Genomic DNA, 11,868 nt, shown 5'->3' with positions numbered 1-11,868 from the left:
TTAGATAGATAGATAGATTAAAGATAGATAGATAGATAGATTAAAGATAGATAGATAGATAGATTAAAGATAGATAGATTAAAGATAGATAGTATCCATCACTCCTGCTTGGGGCAAAAAAAGAGGTCTGTGAATATGATATATGTAGATACTATAGATACATACGTACGACTTATAAGGAGAGTAGTACTAGTAGTAGGAGAAGTCGAGTGTCTCTCCGATTGCATGCATGCAAGCATATCTTGCATGATGAATGAATTTCTTTTTTTTTTCTTTTCTTTTGATACCTCGCATGAATGATTGATGAAGCGTGAGACATTCCCCCCCCCCCAACAGAAAACAGCAGGAGACAAATCAACAGAAACAACGTGACACATCTATCAATCACACGCAAACATACAAGAAGGCGCATGCATGCCCCGCCACACGTGCTTTTCGCTTCGGCTGCCACCTGAAATAGCTACACCAGGACAGGTCCAAAGTAAGTGAGTCGGGGAAGGTCCTGAACGAAGACTCTCCTTTGAAACACTCCACTCCTCCACCCCCCCCCTACATGAAAATGAGCTCTCTCTCTTTCTCTAGATTATTCTGAGAGATGTGCTCTATACAAAGAGATCCTGTCGCGATGGTGGCTTGAGTAGCTACTGGGGCGGGCCTACAGCATGCAACTTGAGCCAAAGCAAGACACTCATGTGTACAGATGCGCGACGAGAGAAACTGGTGCACTGAAAAAGATTCTCTACCGGACACAATTCTCCGGGGACACCGGGGTGAACGCAGCCTGTTGCTTGCATCACGACTGAGAGAGTTATTACCGGGGACGACGAAAATTACTCTCAAGTTCATCTACCCCATCGTCTCTCAGAGCCAGACCGTCGAGATAAGCGTTTTCTGCGGGGGGAATGTCTGCGCCATATTTCGGACGCAAATGATGAGCCTACTGCTCTTACTATAGCTATTCACATTGAAACTCTGAAGAGAACTTGCTGTTTCTAAAGTCCGCGCCGTATGATATAGATATACATCCATACATATAATAGAGTTGATTCCTAGTCTAACACGAATCCTCTGGAAGCGGCTGAAGTTTCCTCGGAGGAGCTCTACACCCCCCGCACGTGCAGCACTATGAAAAAGCCAGGGAAGATTAGATCTATCCTGCCTACCTCGAATGTCGCAAGAACGTCCTTCCCAAGTTTATTGGCAGCAAGGAGGCGAAGAATACACTTCTCTTTCTCTCGACTGATGTACTGGCCTGTAGTCTCTCCTGTTCGTTAATTTCATTCCGCAGAGAAAAACCAACAAGAGGCGATAGACCAGTGAAGTGAATTCGGAGGAAGTGCCCTTTCCCGTCTACCACTGCTGGGCGTGGAAAAGCAGACGAGTGGACAGAGAGAGAGAGCCTCTGTAGACCTTTGTTACAGGGGATTCCTGCCCACGCCCACCCACTATATTCATCAACAAGATAAAGAATATGCCAGTTTCTGTCTACCACAGCCGAAGGCTGCACGTTGTCTATCTTTGTCGTGTCAGCCAAGTCGAAACATAACAGCACGAGATACACACTGATGATCCGTCTTTTCCCCGGTAGCTACGAACGTTCCTTTTATCTTTATCATATATTCCTCTTCGGGGACGATAACGCATCAGCTCACGCGTATCTGCCTCCACGGAAAGGTACGGAAAACGACTCCGAAGTATTCAGTTCGCTTCTCAACGGATTCTACTTCGTGCTGCTGGTCACCATAATAACACAACATCTCACCGACTTAGCGTTACCCTTGTAAGGCACAGGAAAAAGTCAAACATAAAGGCCTATCCCCGGACATATATATATATATATGTCGTATGTGACTTCTTCCCTCCGCCTTCTCCTCTTGTTCACACCCTCTTGGGCCTGTACAGAACTCTTTGTATCTTACCGAAGAACTTGATAGCACAAGCCTTCCGAGAGTCAGAGCGATTCCACACACGGACCATGCGATTAGTGGATCCCATAGTAACAAAGGCAGCACCGAGGCATTCTTGCGAGGTTTTATGGTGGGCAGCTGAGCTGCCCCCATCATTTACTAGACCAAGATATCGAGGAGCTAGTCTGCATGCGAGGTCTTTTGCTCTAAGAATGAGGTGCTCTACATCTTCGTCTTCTTCGCCTGCGGTTGAAGGTGAAGAGGGACAACAATCTTCTGTCTTTGTCTTCTGCGAGGAGGAGGAGGTAGTGACGGACTGCCCCGAGGGTGTAGAGACAGAGGCCGAAGAAGGAGATACTCGTGTAACCTGAGACTGACTTGTATGTGCATCTGTAGACGCAGCTGCTTCGTTGGCACATGAAAGAGCAGTACTATCTTTTTTCCTTTTATGTAGATGATCTCTATTCGCTATCATCAGAGCCGCGGCCATACGGGTCTCACGGGAGATCTCGAATTGAATAGCAGCTGAGACAAGCACATCTTCTTCATTGTGAGTTATAGGAGATGTACTACGAGGACATGGTGAAGACGTATTGAGGACAATTCTGTTTCCGCAACACGGGATAGAAGGAGACAAACGAGAAATATCACGATGCTTCCGATCGGAAGACACACCTCCCTCTCCATATCTATCTCCTGCGAGAACAGTAGAAGACGTAGAAAGGAGAGACGAAGCTAATGATGATGAGGTCTCATCAGCCTCTTCAGGGGAAGGGGCTGACGACGTAACCCCGCAATCTTGTCTACGAAGAAAGTTGGTTCCATCGTCGTTCTGCGAGAAACCTGGCAGGGAGACAGCATGCTCGTCAGGCTCGCTGCTACCATTGGAAACAGCGGGCAAAAGGGGAGGCTGAGGGCGGCTGTGCATGGTGATGAGGAGCGATAAGGATTGGAATGGAGAACTCCAAAAGACTTAAGAATTAACACACCGAGGAGATCCGCACGGAGAGGAACAACACGAGAGAGGCATGAGAGAGAAGGCAAAATAGATGAAAGTAGAGACCAAGGCAGTGTCTACCGTTACTACACACAATTTGTGGAGAAGCAAAGCAGACACCACGAAATCCGACGCGGAGAGAACCGTTGGGCCCTATAAGCAATGTGCGAAGAGACAGAGAAATAGTGGCGGAGCTTTGGTGGAGACAGGAAGACAAAGCGGCCGCAGGTTAGGGAGATGCTCACACTACCCTGAACTGTGTACCGGGCGGGACAAGTAGACTCAAGAAGAAAGAGGGGCGGAAAAAGAGACGCATTTTCCTCTTTCGGCCTCCCTCTTCATAAAAACAAACGCATCCCGCAAAGAAAGAAGAGCCAGGATGTCCGAAGTAGACTTCCAAATCACATCCGGGGAGAATCCTTTACTGACGCTTTCTTTCCATCTTTCTGGACAGATGGTTTTCCTGGCCGTTTTCCCGAGGCCTCGACGCACGTTCCAGCGCCGACACCGGCCGCGAAACAGGGTAGGTAGAGGAGGAAAGGCGAATAGATGCAGGCGACGAGCCTCACAAGACATGAGAACGTGAAGACAAGAAGGAGGACGCCCTACTTACTCCCCAACAACCTCATCTTGGAAGCAAGGACGATAGGCGGCCGGCACAAAAGCGACGCAGACAGCGGGCGGACCGAAAAAAGTCAGGAAGGCACAACGTCAATAACGGTCCGCAGATTGATTACATGCGTTGACAAGAGTGCAAGTCCAGAGGAAATACTACACATCACTCCAGACAGATGAAAAGTGACTGAGTTGCTGGAGAACCGAAAGTCAGCACAGATTTGGGAAGGGCCAGAAGACATCAGCTACGCATGCAGACGGAAGCATCTGCCGAAAAATTCTCTGGCGGCGCCACTCTTCTGGCACTTTTATGCACATCGCTGAACTCAACTCTTCTATGGGAAAACCGTTGCTCCACGTATCTTCGTAAGAAGTCACTTGGGAATCTCTTTTGGAGCCGGGTGGCTATCTGCGTACCCTCTTCCTCCATTCCTACCTCACTCCCACCAAGAAAGAAGCGAAACACCTCAAGCCGTCGAGAGGGGTACAAGGGGTAGCGGGGTGCAGGGAGGGCGGGGGGATCAACTTTTCTTTTCGTAAACGGTCGGAGCAGGACTTTGGTTTTCCTGCCCACCCAGTATCGCCCTCTTACCAGCTAAGTGCCTCCTCTCATCAGCTTTTTGGTCAAGAGGAACAGGGCAAAATGTAGGTAGCCACGAACGTGCCGTGTCGTACCTCCCCTTGTGTTCTGCGCCCCCCGCTCGTGGCGGACCGTGTCATTACAACTTCTGTGACTTTTTCACGACGACTTAAGTACCTCTTTCTTTTCCGCTCTGTTTGCTCTCTTGTGTCCACGCATGTCTGACAGGGGAGTCTGTCTGACGTGGTTAGCGAGTGCAAACGTTGTTTCCCCGTCTCTCGTCGGATGCGGCCTCGTGAGTTGGCAGCAGACGACCACGCGTTTTCTGGGGTTGCTCAGGAACAATGTGAAAGTGTTACGCATTTTTCAACAGGATGCTCACGTTGGTTACGCCCTTGGGCTTATCCTCTACTCATGGCCGGTCCCAGGTTCCTTGCATGCGGAAGCGAATGATCTCATCTTGAGGTTTGTTTCCTTCTGGTTTGTTCCAGTGTTGTGCCCGTTTACCCTTCTCATTCTCTTAGAAATAATGTTGTGAACTGAAGTAGGAACACCAGCGAAGTCTTTTTTTTCACTTCCAAGAAGCCGCTTCTCTTTTTTTGACAGTGTCTCGCCTCCCTCCTGGATGCGGTGGCAAATCCCTCGCCGGGGAGAGTCGCGTAGAGAGCAGTATAAGTTAGGCTGCTGCGCTAACAGAGAGGATGCGTGACAGCACTGCTGTGGGGTATATTAAAGAGGTATACTTGCGGGTACCGGTGAACAGCAACACACTTGCACGCGCGCAGTGTGCTGCCGTTTACCGCCTGTGCAGGGTTTCTCTGTCCGGCTATTTATCTGTCTGTCTATATATTCTCGGTGGTACGAAGCTGCGGTCACCTGTTTCGCGCGATTTCCTGTGATACTGGGAATATCGCAATGCTGGTGTCTGCGTCCGTATACGGGGAGATTCTTGCCGAAGAGCAAGCTGAAGAACAGCTACTAGCATATAGTTACGATTTCATCGATTACCATAATCAAAGTTCATGTGCTCTTCCTTCGCCCTCTTCCTCTTCTTCACTTGGCTCCAGTCCTGAATCTTCTAGCTTCTCCGGGTTTTCGCGAGACCAAGCGCCCTTTCTTGTTCGTCATCTTCTCCAAGAGGAGAAGAGCTTCTCAACCTCTGTAAGGGAAACATCCAAAGAGGACTTTCCAGGAGGCTCACGCCGGAGTTCTCAGCTCCCTCACACCGGGCATGATCTAGCTGAGCCATTCATCCGTTCATCTCATCTGGCTGGGGTTGTAGAGACGAATGTAGAAGAGCTAGGGCTACTGGCTCGTCGACTGTATGTGAGAGACGTTGCACTAGCTACCGCTGCTGCTTCGATACGAAAGGTAGACACGAAGAACACGGTAACGAGAAGAGCAAGCGGGGAGGGGGACCACAGCCAGATAGCTGCTATAGATAGGGAGGACAAAGGAAAAGAGAGGACGGAAAGGAAAGAAAGTAGCGGCGTGAAGAGAGATGACTTAGACTTAGAAAGAGGACATTCACAGCAGTCTGATTTCGCTTTGGTAAAGCAAACGGCTAAGAAGGTCGTCACGGAGTCCGTTTCTCTGGCATGTTCCATCCAACAGGAAGAATCGGCAAGTAATGGAATAAGCGACGAAGAGTCTCTCGGACAGCCAGTCGAATCTTCCCCAAACTCCGCCGAGCCGGGGGAGTGCGTCGCACTTAGTGGGGCGAGTTTGTGTCTGGCGTTTGTTAGCTCGCCGAGACACAAATCATGCGGTTCTGGTAGTACGCAGGTAGACTCGGCTATTGCAAGTACGAGTAACACCGTAGCGAACAAAGGTGACGAATCAGTTCACGGCAGCAGCCTGCCGCTAGGTCCACCAGCAGCTAGGTATTCTTGTTCTACACCAGAGGAAGATAGCTGCCCGTACTGGTGTGTGAACACATTTGGTTGCTCCACAACTAGACCGGTGTTTCACGTACCACAGCAACAGCGGACATCAGAGCCGGTGTCGCTTCTCGAGGAAGCTGAGGCATTTGTTGCAAGGGCTGCCTCGAGCGCCGCAATCTTAGTGCAGAAAGATTCTCGGCAGCTGCGAGGCTCCCAACAGATCCCAGGGCTTCTGACACTCAGACAGGCCCCCAGACATCTGGCTGTCTACGTAGCTGAAGTCAGCTGTAGGGCCTACTTTGATCCGCAATACCGAGCGCAACTAATTAACAAGTACACAAGGTGAAGACCCGAAAACCCCGGGACCTCTCGTTCCTCACCTCACGTGTCATGGCTAGAGGCAGTAAGTACGAAGAGTGTTTGCTTTTTCCGCTTGTCTTCCTACGAAGTGTTCGTGCGCAAAGACGATGGGTTTGTTCCTTTCCAGGATTATCACTAGAAGGGCTGGGTTCCACCTGTCGCGGCGGTGATTGCCTTACTTCCGTTGTGCAGGGAGTTCACAGAGAGAAATTTTTGAAATAGCAAACCGTTGCACCGGTGTGTCGCTTCAAGGGTACACGGAAAGAGGGCCTGCCCGTCTCATCTTGCTTCGAAAACTCGGCTTTGTACTACGACTTGGAGAGGCGGAACACCGCACTCGCGCACACCAGAGGTCTTTAAGCGGCACTCCGGATGTCAATTCGTTCCGGTGGGAGCGGTACAGCCGTAGACTCCGTTCAGAAGCTGAAAGCTCCGCGTGGAAAGAGCGTCCGGGTTGTATTCTGCTCAGGTGTCTGACACTGGTTCCGATTCGGTAGTCATCAGCAAGTGTGGATTCTCCGCAGGAGTGACCGACGTATCAGGGGAACTGTCGTCTCTGCTGCCCGCTCTCTGGCTACCGACCATGGAATTATCTGAGTAGTCTGGACTACTGGGCACACTCTTTCAAACCGGTTTTCGCGCTTCCTTACGTGGCGGAGACGTATGAGACGTATTCAACAGCACAAACAGGAGCTCAAACCAGGGGCAACGATAGACTACCAGGAAAGCAGCCTACCGACCGGCTGTCGGGCGTAGTGAAGTGTCTAGAATACGGGCGAGTACGCGAGTTTACTTCGTTGATGAGGCCAGCTAGTGGCTGGTCCGGGCAACGCACCACGCTGCGTGACCCTGAGCTAGCCAGCGGCTGCGTTCGCTCGTGCGTCGTCCGACTAGTTCAGCGAGGGTCCAGGTGAGCACGTCGCATCTCCCAGTCTGATCGCGAAACTCTGTACGGTCCTAAGGTCAACCGCGGATGCACTCGTGCAGTGCCTGCCACGCGATCGGCTACACCCGACGTCGAACATCGTTCGGCGGTCCTGCAGAGCCGACAGAGGCAAGTTCGCATGTCTTCTTACTAGCCGGTATCTGCACACGTGTCATTGTGCACCTGGAACGAAGAGATTACACTCTGGCAAGCAGAATTTTGACAACCCACTGACCCTACACATCTTCGGTCTACTCTGCGGAGCTGGCTACAACAGACCCGAAGACTCTGCCGGCAGCGCACGGTCGAGAGGAACCCGCTCCGGATGAAGGCCTCGGACCTGGTGTAACCATGCGGCCGGCCCCCCTCTCTAGACCGTTTCAGTTGTTAGGTCCTCGCCACCGATTGGGTGTGCCACGTTAAGCTGCGTATCTTTCGGGTTTGCGCGCGCCGGAAGCAATCTGTTGACGACCTAAAGACAAAGAAAGAACAGGCAACCACGAACACCGACAGGCACCGCGATACGACACTCAGCTATGTGTGGCAGCGGTGCTGCGGTCCTCTGGACTTCCAGGTGCGCCCCTCCACCTTCCAGAGTGAAAGCTCTGCAGAGAAGGCAAAATCCACCCCTACGTTACTGTAAACTCGCAGCACCTTCCTGGCAAGCCACCGCTCGCGGACGGACAACGTCGCATGAAACCTTAATAGCAGCCTACACTTTTACCTGCATGGGCAGGATGTGGCGCCGGAGGCGTTCGACTGTCAGGTCCGCGAGCTTGACGCAGTCATTAATTCCAAAAGGGCCTTGTCGGATGCGTGTCTGCATTCAGGACAGTTGGGGGCAACGCACTCAGATGACAGCAACCCTGACTATACACTTTTGTTGCTTATGCTTGCCCGAATGCACACTGAAGAAATTCCTGAAGCTGATGTTCATATAAATGGAAAACTGGCAGTCAGGTCTCATTCTGTGATGCTACAAAGACTTCGCACCTTCGGGCGACTTGGCAGTTAGCAACACCGGCATCTCCACCGAGGGAATACGAACAATGTTCCACTCAAAACTCTGCTGGGCCGTCGAATGATGTGTTTACACCGATCCAGCTGAAAGACTAAAGGCGCCCCCATCCTGAGGCTGTGAAGTGACAGCGAACAACGTCCGCAAGGACGTTCAAAGTGAACCTTCTGCGGGTCTGTGTGTGCTCTGTTTTGACACACCAGCTCCGTCAAGTGGCCGACTGTCCCACACCGAGCGGCGATGTCGGCGGCCAGTTGGCGAATGTAGGTCCCTTTTGAACATGTCACTTCGATGGAAAAGAAGGGAAGCTGAACGGAAACAGGTACACATCAGTCGGGACAGAGAATTAGCTGCGCCGTCTCATCTAACCAGTTCAAGAAATCAGGAAGAGCCGCCAGCGACCGGTGTTTTTTAACTCGGTCCAATGGTTGAGGCCCGCGAAGGACTGGCGCAGCAGAACAGTTTACATCGGCTCTCTCGTGTCGAAGCAGAACAATGCCACAGCGAAGCAAATTCAAGCTCCACCCCTGAAAGTATCTTCATATCTTAATCTGTTACGAATGCGTGCATGTAGAAGCAGGCTCGACACTATGACGCTGAAAGAAGAGGTGGTGGTGAGTCAGCGAAGCAGGAAAAAATTAAACTCTCCTTTGTTTGAGCCACCTGTACCAATGAGGTGCGTTCTACAACGTAGAGCGCAAATGTCCTCCTGTCTGCAACCCACCTGGAACAAGTCTGGATCGACCAAGTTCAGACCGAAAATCTCGATCTCACAAGGCTTGTTCAGTGCCCTGAGCTTCTCGAAAAGCTCCCTCTGAAGTCTACACCCCTGCTGTAGCCCGTGCTGAAATGTCGGCAGAGCATCATTCGAAAGCTCTCTCCCGGCAAAAAGGGGGACTGTATAGCTGTCTTCTTCCTGACCTTGTGTCCCGAGCTGGCTAGAAACTGTGCGACTCTCTCGCGTAATAACCCGCTTGAGAAGGGGAGATAACTCCTTAACTCCTGGAGTTTGGAGATCAAGGGGGCGTCCCTGGACAGCTCTCGCCAGATCGTACATGCGAACTCCGTCAACTCGCTTGGCTGGACAAATTGAAGAGACGTGAAATCAAAACAGATGGGCTCTGCATCTACTCGTAAGCAGAATCAAAAAGCAACTTGTACGGGAAGCTACCGGTCCAGGCGCATACGCAAGGACGTTCTTCAATGTAGGGGCAGAAGCACTTACACACGACCCAATGTCGTCGCGAGTAGCATTCCAGGTCTCTAAGGCAAAGGAACTCCAGTCGCCACTCATACGAGGCGGGCCAAGAGTATCTGCTCGCAAGGCCGGCTTGAAGTAATCGAGGCTGGGACCCTCAGATGCTCAGGCCTATCTGAACTTTATGAACGTTGCTCAAATGCTAACGGAGGCTGAAGTTTTCCGTACTGAGAGAGAATACGAGAGCAGATACTGACACAGGTGCACCCTCGACGAAACACCGCAGACGATGCCTTACATGTGAATAGACGTAAAAAGGATAAGCATGGATGGCAAACCGCTCCCTGAGGAAATTGAAGCGTGAGGGCTACGGGGCCGCGACTATAACCACTCATAGCGGAGCAGGGACAACCAGGGAGGGCCAAGTCCCGTAACTACGTCTTTTTGTACCGCCGGGAAAATAGGAACTCACCTGAAAAGACGGGTGGCCGTTGAAGCTGCTTGCCAAGGAAAGAGGCTAAGACGTCAAGAAGCATTGGTCGCGTGACGTGCCGCCATTCTTGCTTCTCGATCACCTGGCCCTGAAGACAGTAGCAGAGGTAAGGAGTCCCAGAGTCCCAATCCCTTTCGCGCGGCCACACAACGCCAGTCTTCTCTACAGGCGCCTGCTGCCCTGACACTTTTACAAAAACAACGAGCGCACGCGGTCAACAGTTGTTTGTGCTAGAGTGATCACTAGGCCTTACGCCTCCCCGACAAGCAGCGGCTTTACTTTCAGAACTGATCTGACGTCCCCCAGCTGTCTTGTTGGAAACTACACCCTGAAACAGCTACTGCTTCTTGGAGAGAAAGCTTCTTTGATGTGGGCTTGTAAGTAACTTGGCCGCTACAGTCAGGCATACAATCTTCTTCCTCCCATGTGCATCCAGAGAGTTTCGAAACACAGCTCGTGACGATGTATCACAGCAACACCTCGCTTCCATGTCGAGACAGCACCGACGTGCAGCCGGGGGGCGATCCGACGGAGCGCCCGGGACGTCTTCAATCTTGATAAACGCCGCACACTTTATAGTGAGTAACAAGGCCTTAGCTTCACACATATTTGGTGACGCTGGCACCTACTGTTTTGCTGCCCTCTACTACCCACCTCAGCGTCGAGCGTGTCCGTGGTACTGCCCAGCTCAACGACAGCTCTGTAGGTCTTGGTGCCTGTTACCACAGGAAAAAGAAGCGTTTTCGTAGACCCATTTTTCTCTTGGATGCTCCTTTCATCCTCATGCCGGCTTCCGCCTGTCCCCTTTATCTTCCAGAGAAAACCTCTTCGTCTAAGTCTCCTGATGTCTCCACGAGCATTATTGCGGGAAACTCGGTCTTTGCTTTGAGACGCAAGACAATGTCGCACGGGGTGTGCGCTCCGTGAATGCAGTGTCGGTTAGGTAGTTGCGTCTTTGTCACTGGACGCGCATACGCAAGACATCGCGAGTTCCTGTTGAATGAAGCACGCGTCGAGGCGCCTCAGCAGGTACGACACCAGCCAACATGTTCGGACTTCATCTATCCACCGCCGAGACAGCTGGAAAAAACATTTCGGGAACTCCGCGCGTGCAAGCATCAGCAATAGTGTTTGCTGTCCCTGCGTCTCTCAAATCTCACGCTCCGGGCCGGAGAGTCAGTCACCAGAGTTCAGACTCCTAGAAAGCTCTACACCTTTGCCCATTCCACGTTGATCGCAACACGCTCATGTGTTCGCGAGCACGCACGAGAAAAAAACACCTAGCCGGTGTTCGAAAAAAGCGCTACGTTTCCACCATCGTCGGATGCCTGGACTCCCTCCTCCTCTGGACTCCACTCCCCACTGACCGTGGGTAGCGTAGCTATCAACCGTAGCAAGAATAAGCCTGGTTTCCTATGCTGAGGCTGGACCTGCTAACAGGGCATGCCGTTGATCGGACTGCGTCTACGTAGGTCCACGTAAGCATCACAACCCGTAGTCATGCATACTGAATTTTGACTTGAGGCACGCCCTCGCTAAACCAAACTGTCCGTGTCTAATGGCTGATCAGCCGAGACGTATATAAGGGACTTACGAGAAGGTAAGCAGGTGACGGGTCGCAACAAAAATCTCACTGCATTTTGATCACGAGCGTTGTCAGTTAGAAACCGAAATCATTCACTATATGCCTGTATCCTCTCACCGACCACCTAGTGCTTCTAAAGATGTGCTTTTCCGTAAACCAACTGAAAAAGCTGCAGTCTCTCTACAACTTCCACCTCATCCACCCGGTCTTTCGAGGACTCTGGCTGAGGTGGTTCCGTACACAGGCCACGACCACGCACGTCTGTGCTAAAGCTGACACACGATTGAGATGTACTATTTCCCCCCCC

The 11,868-nt window shown here is 51.5% G+C and overlaps 3 protein-coding genes across 3 annotated transcripts; 1 reads left to right on the top strand and 2 right to left on the bottom strand.

Annotated features, from left to right (window-relative positions):
* Window positions 1-341: 341 nt before the first annotated feature.
* On the bottom strand, window positions 342-3,896 carry CSUI_010670 (phosphotransferase enzyme family protein). The gene is made up of 2 exons (XM_068070772.1): window positions 1,920-3,896; window positions 342-1,264 (listed from the first exon to the last, which is right to left on the bottom strand). The coding sequence occupies exons 1-2, from the start codon at window positions 2,833-2,835 to the stop codon at window positions 1,101-1,103; spliced, it is 1,080 nt and encodes a 359-aa protein (XP_067917254.1). The 5' UTR covers window positions 2,836-3,896; the 3' UTR covers window positions 342-1,100.
* CSUI_010669 (uncharacterized protein) lies at window positions 3,847-7,398 on the top strand. Its single transcript, XM_068070771.1, has one exon. It carries the CDS (start codon window positions 5,015-5,017, stop codon window positions 6,326-6,328), a length of 1,314 nt encoding a protein of 437 aa, XP_067917253.1. The 5' UTR covers window positions 3,847-5,014; the 3' UTR covers window positions 6,329-7,398.
* Window positions 7,399-7,500: 102 nt separating this feature from the next.
* CSUI_010668 (trna pseudouridine synthase b) lies at window positions 7,501-11,857 on the bottom strand. Its single transcript, XM_068070770.1, has 6 exons — window positions 10,631-11,857; window positions 9,956-10,064; window positions 9,010-9,365; window positions 8,486-8,593; window positions 7,992-8,087; window positions 7,501-7,739 (listed from the first exon to the last, which is right to left on the bottom strand). The coding sequence occupies exons 2-6, from the start codon at window positions 10,017-10,019 to the stop codon at window positions 7,638-7,640; spliced, it is 726 nt and encodes a 241-aa protein (XP_067917252.1). The 5' UTR covers window positions 10,020-10,064; window positions 10,631-11,857; the 3' UTR covers window positions 7,501-7,637.
* Window positions 11,858-11,868: the final 11 nt, after the last annotated feature.

The sequence above is a fragment of the Cystoisospora suis genome (genome assembly GCF_002600585.1).
Source record: "Cystoisospora suis strain Wien I chromosome Unknown contig_7954, whole genome shotgun sequence".
NCBI lineage: Eukaryota > Apicomplexa > Conoidasida > Eucoccidiorida > Sarcocystidae > Cystoisospora > Cystoisospora suis.
The sequence above is the reverse complement of the archived record's forward strand: the minus strand, read 5'-3'. Positions and strand labels throughout refer to the sequence as shown.